The sequence below is a fragment of the Dendrobates tinctorius genome, unplaced genomic scaffold, assembly GCF_039654945.1.
Source record: "Dendrobates tinctorius isolate UK_male_01 unplaced genomic scaffold, ASM3965494v1 ptg000101l, whole genome shotgun sequence".
NCBI lineage: Eukaryota > Metazoa > Chordata > Amphibia > Anura > Dendrobatidae > Dendrobates > Dendrobates tinctorius.
Window position 1 is genome coordinate 719609 of NW_027361769.1, and position 17142 is coordinate 736750.

Sequence of the window (17142 nt, forward strand, 5' to 3'; positions counted from 1 at the left end):
TAAAGTTTAGTTTTATCCTTTTGTCAGCAAACATGAGGAATGACAAGAGACAACCCATTTAAGAAGATTCAATTTTGGTTAAAACTATTCCAACATTATGAACATAAAAAAGGCTTCTACACTATGTGATGTCCCTGATGTTTATTAACAGCTGATTTCCAAGTAGAATATTTCCCACATTAAGAAAATGAAAATGGCTTCTCCTCTGTGTGACTGCTCTGATGTCTAACAAGAATCCCTTTCCGGTTAAAACATATCTCACATTCTGAACAGGAAAAAGGCTTCTGCCCTGTGTGCGTTCTTTGATGGCGATCAAGATCTATTTTCCATTTAAAACATTTCCACATTCTGAACATGAATATGGCTTCTCTGCTGTGTGAATTCTCTCATGTGTAACAAGACTTGAATTCTGAGAAAAACATTTCCCACATTCTGAACATCAAACAGGCTTCTATCCTGTGTGAGTTCTTTGGTGCCTAACAAGATTCCCTTTCTGGTTAAAACATTTCCCACAATCTGAACATGAAAAAGGCTTCTCTCCTGTGTGAGTTCTTTGGTGCTTAATAAGATTGACTTTCAGTCTAAAATATTTTCCACATTCTGAACATGAAAAAGGCTTCTCTCCTGTGTGAGTTCTTTGGTGCTTAACAAGATTGACTTTCAGTCTAAAATATTTTCCACATTCTGAACAGGAAAAAGGCTTCTCCCCTGTGTGAGTTCTCTGATGAGTAACAAGCAGTGATTTATGTGCAAAACATTTCCCACATTCTGAACATGAAAAAGGCTTCTCCCCTGTGTGAGTTCTCTGGTGATCAATCAAATGTGATTTCTGGATAAAACATTTCCAACAATCTGAACAGGAAAAAGGCTTCTCCCCCGTGTGAGTTCTATGGTGATCAACCAAATATGATTTCCGGTTAAAACATTTCCCACATTCTGAACAGGAAAAAGGCTTCTCCCCTGTGTGAGTTCTCTGGTGACTAATAAGATGACATTTCTGGTTGAAAGTTTTCCCACAATCTGAACACGAAAAAGGTTTCTCCCCTGTATGAGTCCTTTGGTGATTAACCAATTGTGAATTCCGGTTAAAACATTTCCCACATTCTGAACAGGAAAAAGGCTTCTCCCTCGTGTGAGTTCTATGGTGATTAACCAAATCTGATTTCTGGTTAAAACATTTCCCACATTCTGAACAGGTAAAAGGCTTCTCCCCCGTGTGAATGCTCTGATGTCTGACAAGAATCGCTTTCTTGCTAAAACATTTCCCACATTCTGAACAAGAAAATGACTTCTCTGCTTTAGGAGCAGTTTGTTTTTGATTGCCTCTTTTGTGACTTTGATTTTCCTTACTAGTCGGTAATGAATCAGAAGATGGGACCTGTTTCATAGGATCAGATGACAGATCTTTGCTGTGAATGGATGATGATATATCTGGAGTAATGGAAATCACTTCAGTTCTATCTTGTAGGATCTCAAGATTATCAGATTTAAAAATTGAAGATGTCAGCTGTCCCTCTGATCTCCTGGTACAGTCATCTGCTAAGATAAAAAAAAAAAAAATTTAATAAAATATCCTTGAGTTTTATATTTTTGAACATTTCTACTTAAACTGTCCATAAAAATGGCAAGCTATGTAAAAAACTTTAATTATTTACCAAGACAATGACAGATTACAGTCTAATAGAAAACCTTGTTGGATGAGCCAGTAGTGTGCGGTGTTCAGCTGTTTGTTCATTCTGCCTCCCAAATATTGAATATAAAGAAACCAATCAATGTTATGTAGGTGAAAATAATACCAATTCTCATCTCACAAAAAACAAGTCCCCACTCAGGTCCATCATCTGTCAATGGAAAAACAGATAAGGCAGGATAGGGTTAGTGTTGGGGCTATAGTTAGGGTTACTGTTAGGCTAAAGTTAGGGTTAGGCTAAAGAATTAGGCTTTTCTCAATTGTCTCCCAAATAATTTGGTCATGTCAGAGTTTTCTATTTCCAGAAAAAAAATAAAAAAAATAAAATGGCCGGTCAGTATTATGGTGCAGAGGAGGCTTATACACTTTTATGTTCTGTCAGTGAAGAAAGTGCAGTGTCAGATGGCAATGTGGATTTCGAGGGCTTTAGTAGCAGCGACAGTGATAGCTCAGAAATGAGCAGTGATTCTGGTCCATCCTCACACACAAGGACCAGTACAACAAGAAGGACAAATAGCGCTTCTGGAGAAATGTCTCCAACTCCGGGAACAATGCCCAGTACTAGCGCTGTCCCTAGTGCTCGTGAATTGGCGCACACCAATGTCTAAGGGGCTTTGCCTCTTGATGTAGCATTTCCCAGATGGGAGGCTTCAGATTCGGCTACTCCATTCATCTCTAATTTTAATGCCATTCCTGGTATAAATGTGGAGGTGGAAAATTTTGCACCAATTATTTTTTTAATTTGTTCCTGACAGATAGCTTGCTAGAGCATATTGTCCTACAAAGTTATATGCGTCCCAATTCATCAGCCAGAATCCACGATCCTATTATGCTAGGTCAAATTTATGGACACCAACTAATATCCTAGAAATGAAAACATTTTTAGGACTTACATTCGCTATGGGGCTTGCTAAAAAACGAGCATTCAGTCCCATTGGTCCAACCGCCCTGTTCAAGCCACCCTTATGCTTTCTGCCGTTCTTCCTAGGACCCGTTATGAAAGCTTTTCGCATTTATGAGGGGAAAGATAGCCAACTAAACCCACCAGGATGCCCTACTTATCTGGGGACATCAGGAAAAATCGTTTGGGAGCTGATAACTCCATTTTTACAAAAATGCTCCAATCTGTATGTTGACAACTACTACACCAGCATACCTCCTTTTAAAAGTCTGGTTGAACATAACATAGGGGCTTGTGGGACCATTCACAAAAACCGTCAGAGGTTTCCACAATCATTGGTCAGCAAAAACTTCCGAAAAGGGCATTCAGGGGCTTTACGCAATGGAGAGCTGCTTGTCCTAAAGTACAAGGATAAAAATGATATTTTTATCCTGAGCTTGATCCACACAGATGCCACAAGGGCCACTGCAGACCAACAGGGATCCACTACTCCAAAACCTGTGTCTGTCAGTGACTACAACAAATATATGGGGGTGTGGACCTTGCAGATCAGGTTCTACAGCCATACCAGGTATCAAGAAAATCATATATCTGGTATAAAAAGTTAGTCATGTATTTGTTTCAGGTGGCCACATAAAATTCTTTTGTGTTAAACAAAAAAGCCGGAAATGCAGATACTTTCCTTGATTATCAGGAAAAGGTCACTGAAAATCTTGTTTTTGAAAATTTTGTCCCCGCCAATCCTTTAGAATGTGAAGATGTGAGAAGACTCACTGAGCGACATTTTATTGCACTCATCCCAGTAACTGAACCAAGAAAGAACCCCCAGAGAAGATGTCGTGTATGTTCCTAGAGAGGAATGATGCATGATCCCCGCTATTATTACCCACAATGCCCATCACTGCCAGCCTTATGCCTCCATGACTGCTTTACAATCTTCCACACAGAACCACGCTTTTGAACTGTTTTGACATTCAAGCATTTGGTTTATTTAGTGACAGACACATTTGAGTAGAGCTGACTTAACAATTTCCGGGGGTAGGTGGGGGGAGGTCTCCAGAGACACATGCTGGGCACAATATATTGGGCACTACAATGATATTTTTGCAATTTTTGCTCTTAAACTTCTACTACGAGTTTCTGGAAATCATCCTTGTAGTGAAAATGGTCACTATATCCCTAGATGAATTCCCAGAGGGGTGTCATTTCCAAAATGGCGTCACTTCAGGGAGGATTCTGTTGTTCTGGCACTTAGCGGCACTCCAAAGTGCCATAACGGCAGAATCCCCCCTGAAGTGACCCCATTTTGGAAATGACACCCCTCTTGGAATTGGAAATGACCCCCTTCTGTGAATTCATCTATGGGTGTAGTGACCATTTACCTACCTACCTATTTTCCAATGTAAAATCTGGGGTTAAAACAACATTTTAGTGGTAAAAATGTAATTATTTTTTCTTCACTGCCCAATGGTATAATTTTCTATGGAACAGCGGTGGTGTCAGTATGCTCACTGCACCACTAGAAGAATTCATTCAGGGAAGTATTTGGTAAAATGCGGTCACTTTTGGGGGTTTATGCTTATCTGGCACCTCAGGGGCTCTGACAATGTGACATGTCACCCACAAACAATTCCAGCAAAATCTGCTCTCCAATATGGTGCTCCTTCCCTTCCAAGCTCTGCCATGCGCCCAAACAGTGGTTTACCCCCACATATGGGGTGTCAGAATACTCAGGACAAATTGCACAACAACTTTTGCGGTCCAAATTCTCCTGTTACCCTTTGGATAAAAAATGGAGGGCGAAAAGATCTTTTTTTTTTAAAAAAAAATATGATTTTTTATTTTCACGTTTCTACGTAATTAACTTCTGTGACGCACTTGGGGGTTCAAAGAGCCCACCACACATTTAGATAAGCTCCTTGGGGGTCTAGTTTCTAAAATGGGGTCACGTGTTGGGGGTTTTCACTGTTTAGACACGTCAGGGGCTCTGACAATTTGACATGTCACCTACAAACAATTTCAGCAAAATCTGCTCTCCAATATGGCGCTTCTTCCCTTCCAAGCATTGCCATGCGCCCAAACAGTAGTATTCTCCCACATAAGGGGTATCGGCAAGCTCAGGAGAAATTGCACAACAAATTGTATGGAGCAATTTCTCCTGTTACCCTTATGAAAATGCAAAATATGGGGAAAAAAAATAATTATTTGTGAAAAATGTCAGTTTTTTATTTCGACGACTCTAAGTTATAAACTTCTGTGAAGCACCTGTGGGTTCAAGGTGCTCAATACACATCTGGATAAGTTCCCTAAAGAGGTCTAGTCTCCAAAATGGTGTCACTTATTGGGGGCTTCCACTGTTTAGGCAGATCAGGGGCTCTCCAAACGCGACATGGCAACCGCTAATTATTACAACATATTTTACATTAAAAAAATCAAATGGCGCGCCTTCACTTCCGAGCCCTGCCGTGCACCCAAACAGTAGATTTACCCGACATATGGGGTATCGCCATGCTCAGGAGAATTTGCAAAACAAAATGTATCGTCCATTTTCTCCTATTACCCTTATGAAAGTAAAAAAAAATTAGGTCTAAAGGAAAAATTTTTGTGATGGTGGGATCTGACACTGATGTTCCTTGAGCTTGAAGTTCACCTTTAATCCGTTTAGAAGTTTTTCGGGGCTCTTTTGTTACCATTCATATAATCCATCTCTTTGATTTGCCATGAATTTTCCTCCTGCGGCCACGTCCAGGGAGGTTGGCTACAGTCCCATGGAGCTTACATTTCTGAATAATATGTGCAGCTGTACTCACAGGAACATTGAGCTGCTTGGAGATGGTCTTATAACTTTTACCTGGAACATGTTTGTCTATAATTTTCTTTCTAATCTCCTGAGACAACTCTTTCCTTCGCTTCCTCTGGTCCATGTTGAGTGTGATACACACCATGTCACCACACAGCACAGTGAGTATCTGTAGCCTCTATACAGGCCCTCACTGACTCCAGGATTGTAGACACCTGTGATGATAATTAGTGGACACACCGAGATGTAACATGTCCCTTCTGTTACATTATTTTCAGGGGTTCCATCATTTCTGTCCAGGCCGATTTCATGTGTTTTATTTTTTTTTTAAATTCTGTGGAAGCATGGCTGAAAAGCAATGTCTGACTTTCATTTGTTCATTTTCATAGATTTTTTATTTATTATTACTTTTGTCAGATTCAAGTTATTTCTGTGACCATTGTGGGTTTTTCTGTCATTAAACGAGGGGTAACAACAATTTTGACTACATGTGTATAGATTATAACCATCAGTGAATTAATTAATAACATGGAATCACTTTATGGGGAATTCGACTATTCTGGTTTTCTGTCATTTAGTTATATTAGGGCTTCAGCATATGGTGTGTCCAATCTCATCTGGGATCTGTTCCTGCTGTCCAGCTGGAGTAATCTGCTCCCTACTTCAGCCAATTGGAAAGTACCACACCCTACTAAAGTGCAAAGCACATGGCCGGAATCTGCCAGATACAGCGCTGTTCTCTTCTGGTTCAGTCCTCTGTGCTCAGCTTGTGACTTGTGTATTTGTTTCCTGCTGTGACCGTGGCCCGTTTACTGACTACTCTTGTGTCTTCTGATTCTGTATTCTGTCCTTCTGGTTCTGACCCAGCTACCTGACTATTCTTCTCGCCATCTAACACCACAGAATAGCAGGTAACACCATGGTCCAAGCCTAGGGGTCCCAGTGTAAGTCCAGATTCCATGTGAGGGTGTTAAAGGGCGATGAGGAAGGCAATCCTTGGGATATGGAAAGCAGAGAAGATAGTGCCAAGCATCAAAATGTCACCGGTGATGGCGGCGCCTGCGCAGTAGCATCTATAAGTAAGAGATAGAGGCTAATGGACAGGCGCCGATGGTGACATTTTGCTGGATGTAATTTTTTTCTAAGCCTCACAATAGACACAATATTATAGGCATTATCACCAATAATATCAATGCTATTATTTGCATTATGTAATAATGGGGGGCAGATCGGTGAGGGGTCAGCAACCTGTCATAAGCCAATACAGATGAATATGTGATCAGAGCACCACATAAAGCCCCGTCCACAGCCCCGTCATTTGGCTTTATAGTTTAGAAGGCTCTGGCCGTTACCTGTCTAATTTCTGTCTCTTTGTCTTGAGAATAAACTTTAGGATTTCTATGCAGCCACTGCTCCAGTCTCGATGAGCGGCAGCAGCGACGGGTGTTGATGCAAGAGACTCGTGCAAGTTTTCTTGATCCCGGCCTAACTTTGCGTTACTGAGTGTGACCCTTTAAGCGCACACTTGGCCTATATTGGGTCAGGTACAAGCAATCATATAGATCTCGCTTTAAGGGATCACCCTCACACTAATCCCAGGGGGTAGGTGGATCCTCCAGGTTGTAAGTTCTATAGAAAAGGGCTTTCAATGCCCAAAGAAATTTGAACAGTTTTGGGTGGAGGAGAATGTTGTGGTCTAGAGGCAAAATGGTGATCATGGTAATATGGCCGGACTACACCACCGATAAAGCAGCCACAGCCGGTGACTGAGAGGAATCTGTGACTTCTCTGCATTCAGTGGTTACTACTCACCTGGGTAGTCATATGTGGGAATCTCCTCTTTACACCACTCATCACCCCTCACATATGTCTCTGTAGTATTAATATGAGTCAGATCTTCACCCTGAAACAAATATTGTAAAAGTCACAGACAGATGGAGAAGTCCCATCTATGATCAGCTCTAATCCTGCCACCTCCACCACTCTCATTACACAAGTATAAAACATATAATACTGGTGGATAAAACAAGACTGAGCACAAGACCTTCACAGCCGTCTACACATCATAGGGGAGATCTCCTGACACCTTCTCTCCATCTACCTGATGATCCTGAGGAGCACTGGGATCTTCTTGGTTACAGTCCTGTGGAAGAAGAGGACGGGGACATCTCTCTGGTGTTGTCCTCTTACTGGATAGATCTGGAGGAAACACATACAGGGACTGAATTCATTCTCTACATACAGATAATTATAGGCCGTGTGTATTTAGTCCTGTCTATTATCTGGAGATGTGAGGGGCTGGGGAACCTCCATTATGACGTTCCTGTACAGATCGCTGTGTCCTTCTAAATACTCCCACTCCTCCATGGAGAAATAGACAGCGACATCCTGACACCTTATAGGAACCTGACACATACAATGATACCGTCATCCCCCGATCCCTTCATAGTGTTACTGTATAATGTCCCAGCATTCCCAGCAGTGTCACCTCTCCAGTCAGCAGCTCAATCATCTTGTAGGTGAGTTCTAGGATCTTCTGGTCATTGATGTCCTCATGTATCAGGGGGTGAGGTGGAGGCCCCGTGATTGGGCTCAGGGGTCTTCCCCATCCCTCAGACACAGGGTCCTGACAGCGATCACTAGAGGTCTTCTTCACCACTGTGTAATCCTGGTTATGGAGAGACACATTAATAAATCTCACTCCAGACATTTCCAGAGTCCTCACCTCTCCAGTTCTGTCCATCTGTTATTCCCATAGATAAGAATGATGTAATGTGACGTCATCAGAATCTCTCACCTCTCCAGTGAGACGGAGGAGGATCTCTAGGGTGAGGTGTAACATCCTCTCCGCCATCTTGTCTCTGTCCATATCCATCCTTGATGGGGAAATCAGGAAAATTCTCTTCTGTAGAAGATCTTCACTGAGAGGATCCGATATTGTAGAGACCTGAATGAGAAGAAGATGATCCGATGTAACATCATAAGAATCCTGTGTAATAATACACTTACTGGAGATAATAAGGGAAACATATGAGGAGATTTATTATCTTACAGGGTTTAGTTTTCTTCCCTGACATCTACTAATAAAACCTATATATTTAGGCCACAGACAACAAGCAGTTTCCTCCTCGGAGTCGGCAGCTGAACACGTTCCTCATAGACTCATCTTCCATAACGCTAATTCTCGTCTCATTACCGACACTGGAATCGGCATTAGCAATACTGCAGGAGAGATTCATTACACGCGACATGAGAAATAACTCCTTCATGATGAGGACGACATCTTCATCTTCTACTGCGGCTCTAGAGACAGATGTGGCCAGAGTCGGTCACTGCCTCCATCCCCACCGGCCGTCTATATGAAGGTTTCCCGTCTTCCCCGCACTGGAATCTTCTATCACGTTAGATCTCAGCTCTGAGTCACACACAGAAGTTTGAGGCTTTTAGAAAAGATTTTTAGTTTCCACAAACACAACGGACAGAAATGATCTGATCCCAAAGTCTCCATGTACAGTGATTTATGGGGATTATTTCTGGCCTTAGGCTTTCCTATATTACAAGAAAAACTCCAGAAAAAGCTGATATTAAAATGTTTCTAAAGAAAATTGGCTCCAACAATTCTTATAAGAAGAAAAAAACATAGAAAAAGCTGAAGGCACATTTTATTATTTTTTAACAACAAATGTTTAACCCTTTTGTGTCCCAGAACATAGATGTACACGGCAGGGACGGCACAGATGAGGCTTCAACAAAAAACCACTTGCTGCTGTGTAAAGCAAACATGACATCTAAGGCCTGTTTCACACTTCAGTTTTCGGGGTCAGTCAAGGTCCGCTGATTCGACGGAATGACGGATCCGTTGTAATTATTGAAAAAACGGATGCAAACGGATACAACTGTTCAGTTTTTTCGACTGATCCGTCTATCGATTCCGTCGAAAAAACTGATCCATTTAAAGGGATCCTGTCAGACCCCCCCCCAGGCGTTTTTAAGTAAAAGAGCCACCTTGTCCAGCAATAATGCTGCATTCTGTCAAGGTGACTCTTTTATTTAGCGTCCCTTCCACCGTCGAAATAATAGTTTTAAGATTGATCAGACATACCTGAAGTTTGACAGGGGGGCAGGTCTTTCACCCGGACACAGACGCCTCACATATGTCAGTCATGTCCTGCTTTTCAATTTGGCGCCGCCTCCTCAGCGTTCATTTCTTTTTCTCGCTCCTGCGCTGTAATATTCTGACGTCATCACAGGTCCTGCTGCACCACTGCTCTGCTGAGCTCCGCCCCTCCTGGTCACATGGTGCTGATGACATCACAGGTCCTGCTGCACCACTGCTCTGCTGAGCTCCGCCCCTCCTGGTCACATGGTGCTGATGACATCACAGGTCCTGCTGCACCACTGCTCTGCTGAGCTCCACCCCTCCTGGTCACAAGGTGCTGATGACATCACAGGTCCTGCTGCACCACTGCTCTGCTGAGCTCCGCCCCTCCTGGTCACATGGTGTCACATCATGTGATGTCATAGGACGGGCAGCGCTAACTGCACATGCCCAAGAAAAAATATTACAGCACAGGAGCGAAAAAGAAATGAACGCTGTGGAGGCAGCGCCAAAATCAAAAGCAGGACATGACTGACGTATGTCAGGCATCTGTGTCCGGGGGAAAGACCTAACCCCCTGTCAAACTTCAGATATGTCTGACCAATGTTAAACACGATTATTTCGGCAGTCGAAGGGACGCTAAACAAAAGAGCCACCTTGACAGAATGCAGCATTAGATCTGGACATGGTGGCTCTTTTACTTAAAACCGACAACGGATCCGTTTTTGAATGGACAGGGACTGATCCGCCACCCATAGGTGTCCATTCTACCAGCCGACGGATGGGGACGTCCGCCTTTTTGACACAGACAAAAAAAAGTTACTATGGATGTTTTTTTTTCCTGACGGACCCCCAATTTATGACGGATCCGCCGCATGACGGACACAACGGAAGGCCATCCGTCACAATCTGCTGCCAATACAAGTCTATGGGAGAAAAAACGGATCCGCCAGGCAAATCTGTCAGATCCGTTTTTTTCCCCAAATGGTGAATTGTGACTGATGCCTGAAAACGGAAGTGTGAAACAGGCCTAAGAAGGTGTAAGTGAATTAGAGTCAGTAATGAGCGGTCATAGAGGAGCGCTTAGGAAGCAACCCAGGTGCAGATTAGAATGTCAGGTCTCCACTGCAGCTCCAGCCGAAAACCTCCAATGGAGGATAGGAGCAATGAGAAAATGGAAAACGGTCTTAGGAGCGCAGGAAAGAGACTCAGACGAGAGATGGGGTTAAACCACTACGCGTTTCGACGGAAAATCAGTCTTCATCAGGTAGATTTTTATTAATGACATAGGGGATGGAGTATATAAATGGGAAGCAGCCAATCACAATAGTCACAACAGTCACATGTTATAATAATAGTCACGTTACAAAAAAAATGACATCATATAATACAATCAAAAAGAAAATAAAAACAACCCATATAAAACATAAGATAAAACAGCATGAGCTAACCATGTTTTAAGTGTATAAAATATGCAAAAAGGAGCAAAAAATAAAAATAGATAATAATAAATAGATAAACATTAATAACAGGTTAGTAGACCAATAAAAAGACCAATAAAAAGCGACAACCCATATTAATAATAAAAGCATGTAAACAATAGCACATAAATAAAACGCACTGATGATTAAAAAGGCAAATAAAGTTATCTGGCCACCTTACCAATAGTTAAATTCAGACCTTCAGGGGCAAGTGTGCCAAGCTTGTATATCCAAAAGCTTTCTCTATTGATTAAACTGTTGAAGCGATCAGCCACGGTATCAGGTATGTGCAGCGTCGGACTGGAACACCTTGGGCCCACCAGAGAAAATCATTCTTGGGGCCCACTATGTAGCTGCATGGAGTTAAATACCAGACCACCAATTGTGCGGTAAAACACACTAATATCCGGGTATAATATAAGGTTGTGCATGTCTTAATTATGTAGCAGGAGTTGGGGTAGCCCCTTCATAGAATATAAAGCAGCCCCCTCATAGAATATAATGTAGACCCCTCATAGAATATAATGCAGCCATCTCATAGAATATAATGCAGCCATCTCATAGAATATAATACTGCCCCCCTCATAGGGTATAATGCACCCCCTCATAGGGTATAATGCACCCCCTCATAGGGTATAATACTGCCCCCCTCATAGGGTATAATACTGCCCCCCTCATAGGGTATAATACTGCCCCCCTCATAGGGTATAATACTGCCCCCCTCATAGGGTATAATGCACCCCCTCATAGGGTATAATGCACCCCCTCATAGGGTATAATACTGCCCCCCTCATAGGGTATAATACTGCCCCCCTCATAGGGTATAATACTGCCCCCCTCATAGGGAATAATGCACCCCCTCATAGGGTATAATGCTGCCCCCTCATAGGGTATAATACTGCCCCCCTCATAGGGTATAATACTGCCCCCCTCATAGGGTATAATACTGCCCCCCTCATAGGGAATAATGCACCCCCTCATAGGGTATAATGCACCCCCTCATAGGGTATAATACTGCCCCCCTCATAGGGTATAATACTGCCCCCCTCATAGGGTATAATACTGCCCCCCTCATAGGGAATAATGCACCCCCTCATAGGGTATAATGCTGCCCCCTCATAGGGTATAATACTGCCCCCCTCATAGGGTATAATACTGCCCCCCTCATAGGGTATAATACTGCCCCCTCATAGGGTATAATACTGCCCTCCTCATAGGGTATAATGCTGCCCCCTCATAGGGTATAATACTGCCTCCCTCATAGGGAATAATGCACCCCCTCATAGGGTATAATGCTAAATAGATATATAGAGTTAGATAGATATAGATAGAAAGATAGATGTAGAAATAGATAGATATAGAGATAGATAGTAGATAATGGATAGAAAGTAGATAATGGATAGATATAGATAGAAAGATTCATAGAGATAGATATAAAGATAGATATAGAATGAAATATAGATAGATAGATCGATAGGTAGATAGATATAGAGATAGATAGAAAATAGATAATGGATAGATAGATAGATAGCTATAGATAGAAAGATATAGAGATATATAGATAGAGATAGATAATAGATAGAGATAGATAATAGACAGAGATATACAGATATAATAATAATAATAATAATATAGACATATATAGATAGATATAGAGATAAATATATATAGATAGATGGCTATAAATAAAAATAGATATAGAGATATATAGAGATAGATAGATATAGAGATAATAGATATATAGATAGATAGATATAGAGACAGATAGATATAGAAAGATAGATATAGAGATATATATAGAGATAATAGCTAGATATAGAGATATGTATAGAGATAGATAGATATAGAGTTAGAAAGATAGATATAGAGAGATATAGAGATAGATAGAGATAGCTAGATAGATAGATGGATAGATAGATATAGATAATAGAGATAATAGATAGATATAATAGATAGATATAGAGATAGATATAGAGATAGATGGATAGATCAATAGATAGATAGATAAAGAGAGAGATAGATAGATAATGAGATATAGAGATAGATATAGAGATATGGTGTTAGATAGAAAGATAGATATAGAGATAGATAGATATAGAGATAGATATGGATATAGAGATAGATATGGATATAGAGATAGATATGGATATAGAGATAACAGATAGATATAGAGATAGATAGATAGATAGATAGATATAGAGATAATATATAGATAGATAGATATAGAGATAATATATAGATAGCTATAGAGAGAGAGATATAGAGATAGATATAGAGAGAAACAGATATAGAGATAGATACAGAGATATAGTGTTAGATAGAAAGATAGATATAGAGATAGATATAGAGATAGATATGGATATAGAGATAGATAGATAGATAGATAGATAGATAGACAGATATAGAGAGAGATAGATAGATAGATATAGAGATAATATATAGATAGATAGATATAGAGATAATATATAGATAGCTATAGAGAGAGATATAGAGATAGATATAGAGATATAGAGATAGATAGGTAGATAGATATAGAGATAATAGATAGATATAGAGATAGATAGATATAGATATAAAGATAGATAGAGATAGAGAGAGCGGTAGATAGAGAGAGCGGTAGATATAGAGAGAGATAGATACAGAGATCGATAAATAGATAGAGATATAGATATGGATATAGATAATAGATAGAGATAGATAGATAAAGATAGATAATAAATATAGAGATAACAGAAAGATATAGAGATAGGTAGATATAGATAATAGAGATAGCTAGATAGATAGACATAATAGATAGATATAGATATAGAGATAGATAGAAAGACAGATATAGAGATAGATGTAGAGATAGAAAGATAGATATAGAGATAGAGCGATAGATAGATAGAGATAGATATAGATAATAGATAGAGATAAATAGATAGATAGAGAAAGATAGATATAGAGATAGAAAGATAGATAGATATACAGAGAGATAGATATAGAGATAGAGATAAATAGATAGATATAGAGAGAGATATAGAGAGAAATAGATATAGATATAGAGATAATAGATATATATAGAGATAGATATAGATATAGAGAGAGATAGATACAGAATAAAGATATAGAGATAAATAGATAGAGAAAGATAGATAGATATAGAGATAGAAAGATAGATATAGAGATAGAGCGATAGATAGATATACAGAGAGATAGATATAGAGATAGATAGAGATATATAGATAGATAGCTATAGAGATAGATATAGAGATAGATATAGAGAGAAATAGATATAGATATAGAGATAGATAGAGATAGATATATAGATATAAAGATAGATATAGAGATAGAGCGATAGATAGCGAGAGAAATAGATATAGAGATAGATAGATACAGAGAAAAGATATAGAGATAGATAACGGATAGATAAATAGATAGATAGGTATAGAGATAGATAGATATAGATATTAGATAGATATATATATATATAGATAAAGATAGATATAGATGGTAGCTAGATAGATAATAAATATAGAGATAATAGATATAGAGATAGATAGAGATAGATATAGAGATAGATGTAGAGATAGAAAGATAGATATAAAGATAGAGCGATAGATAGAGATAAATATAGAAATAGATAGATATAGAGATAGATAAATATAGATAATAGATAGAGATAGAAAGAAAGATAGATAGATATAAGAGAGATAGAGAGAGATATATAGAGATAGATAGATAGATAGATAGAGACAGATAGAGTGAGAGAGATATAGAAAAAACAAAACAAAACACAATACTCACCTCTCCTCCTGCTCCCACGCTGATCCCGGCTTCAGTGTCAGGAGCTGCCCCCTCTGCCAGACACACAGCGGGTGCGTGATGTAGTGACGTCATCGCGCACTGGCTGTGAGCCAGGAGCAGAGAGGACTGAGGGCGGCGCCGGCCCTGATGCAGAGCGGCTTACTGGGCTGGGGGCGGGGCCTCTGGGGGTGGAGACCTGAAATGATATGCTTCGCAGTGAATATTCATTTCTCTTTAGCAGCGGGGACAGGGGCTCCTGCCTCCTGACACCCGCTGCTGCTCCGCTGGCAGGGGCCCCCATAGCAGCTGCATGGTGTGCGACACACCACTGGCTGGGGGCCCCTGGAGCAGCGGGGGCCCTAGGCAACTGCTGGCCCTGTATGCCTGCAGGTGCCAGGGCCCACCAGATGCCAGGGCCCACCGGAGAATCCACCGGTTCCCCGGTGGGCCAGTCCGACGCTGGGTATGTGGTTAATAATCGTTAGTTTCAACGTTTTTAGTTTTTTTATGCACAGTTAAAAATGTTTAGAAAGGCTGGGCAGGAGAAAGCCATTTCGGATATTCTGTCGATGCTTGTTCACTCTAGCATGCATCGTTTGTATGGCTCGACCTACGTACTGCAGGCCGCAACCACATTCAATCAAGTACACCACAAAGATGGATTGACAGTTGACATGAAAATTGATTTTGTATGAGGTACCTGTAGTGTTGGATTTAAATTCATGTACCCCATTTAAAATGGAGGTGCAGCAAAGACATTTGGGGGCTCTACATGCATAGCACCCAGGGTTCAGAGAAATTGGGAGAGAGGATAGGGAACCTGAACTATTGCTTGGTGCAACTAGGTTCCGTAACGTGCGGCTTCTCCGGAATACCGTTCTAGGTCGGGGGGGATATGCTTGGACAAAACTACGTCCCCTTTCAGGATAAACCAGTACTTGGTAATGAGCTTCTTAATCAACCTATAGGATTGGTTGAAAGTGGTAATGAAACTCCATCTACCTAGACCCGTACCGGAAGAACAAGCACCTTTATTACTCATAATTCTACTTATACAGTCTTTCTGGGTGAAAGTTTTGGCTCTCTGGAATGCTTCTTGAACCAATTTTTTTAGGGTAACCTTTCTGCTGAAACCGCTGTTACAAAACTTTTGCCTCATCAATGAAATCAGTGTCCTCTGTGCAATTTTTTCGTATACGCCAATATTGCTCGTATGGGATGTTCTGAATCCACTTGGGTAGATGACCACTGCTGAAACTGAGGTAGCTGTTCACATCAACTTCTTTAAAATGTGTGGTGGTGAAAACCCGGCCCAATTTGTCAACATGTACCAACAGGTCCAGGAATTGGATGGAATTAGAGGAGATATTAGCTGTGAAGCGGAGGCCCCAGGCATTCAAATTTAGATTGCGGATGAATTCAGGAGCTTCCTCCTCAGTGCCGGTCCAGATGATGATCAGATCACCTATAAAGCGTCTCTAAAAGACTATTTTGCCCGACACCAGGTCGGACTGCGCGATGAAGAGAGATTAATTTGCCCCCATGAAGAGATAATCATAACTGGGGGCGAATCTCGTCCCCATCGCGCAGCCCTTGACCTGGCGGAAGAAGGAACATTCAAAAGAGAATACATTATTATTAAGCACAAAACAAATAGCATTTTTTAGAAATTCCCTTTGAAGAGGGGGCAATAATGCATCAGTGGAAAGAAATTGGTCTACTGCCTCTGTGCCTCGATCATGATATATTCGTATAGAGTGTATGAACATCCATTGTGACTAGTGTTGAGCATTCCGATACCGCAAGTATCGGGTATCGGCCGATACTTGCTGTATCGGAATTCCGATACCGACTTCCGATATTTTTTCAATATCGGAATTCGGCATCGGAATCGGAAGTTCAAAGTTGATTGACAGCCTGACGTCATCATGATGCGCGGTGTGTGCGCATCATGATGCGCCGTCATTTCGGGCCTTCCGGGGGTCTCTGCCGGCCTGCCGGGGGGCTGTGTGGACTGCCCGGGGTCTGTACCGGCCTGCCGGGGGGCTGTGCCGTCCTGCCGGTGGTCTGTGCACCCTGTGGGGGTCTGTACCGGCCTGCCGGGGGGCTGTGCCGGCCTGCCGGGGGGCTGTGCTGATGTCCGGGGGTCTGTGCAAGCATCGTCCGATGGGACTACAAGTCCCATCTGGCGATGCCTGCTACCATGACAGTGATTGACACATTAGCCAATGATGGGACAGTAGCAGTCCCATCATCCGGCTAATGTGTTAAATGTTAAAAAAAAAAAAAAAAAAAATACTACATACATACTACATGCATGCTACATACATACTACATGCTACATACATACTACATGCTACATACATACTACATATATACTACATG

The 17142-nt window shown here is 41.2% G+C and overlaps 1 protein-coding gene and 1 pseudogene across 1 annotated transcript in view; both read right to left on the reverse strand.

Annotated features, from left to right (window-relative positions):
* LOC141099692 (uncharacterized) overlaps positions 1-5284 on the reverse strand; it is a 100215-nt pseudogene extending 94931 nt beyond the window's left edge.
* A 2372-nt stretch (positions 5285-7656) lies between these two features.
* Positions 7657-17142, reverse strand: part of LOC141099693 (oocyte zinc finger protein XlCOF8.4-like) — a 28760-nt gene continuing 19274 nt past the window's right edge. The window contains exons 2-3 of the mRNA XM_073587653.1: positions 7880-8059; positions 7657-7797 (exon numbers count right to left, since the gene is read on the reverse strand). Coding sequence (XP_073443754.1) covers positions 7657-7797; positions 7880-8059 — 321 coding nt within the window. The remainder of the gene's footprint in view (positions 7798-7879; positions 8060-17142) is intronic.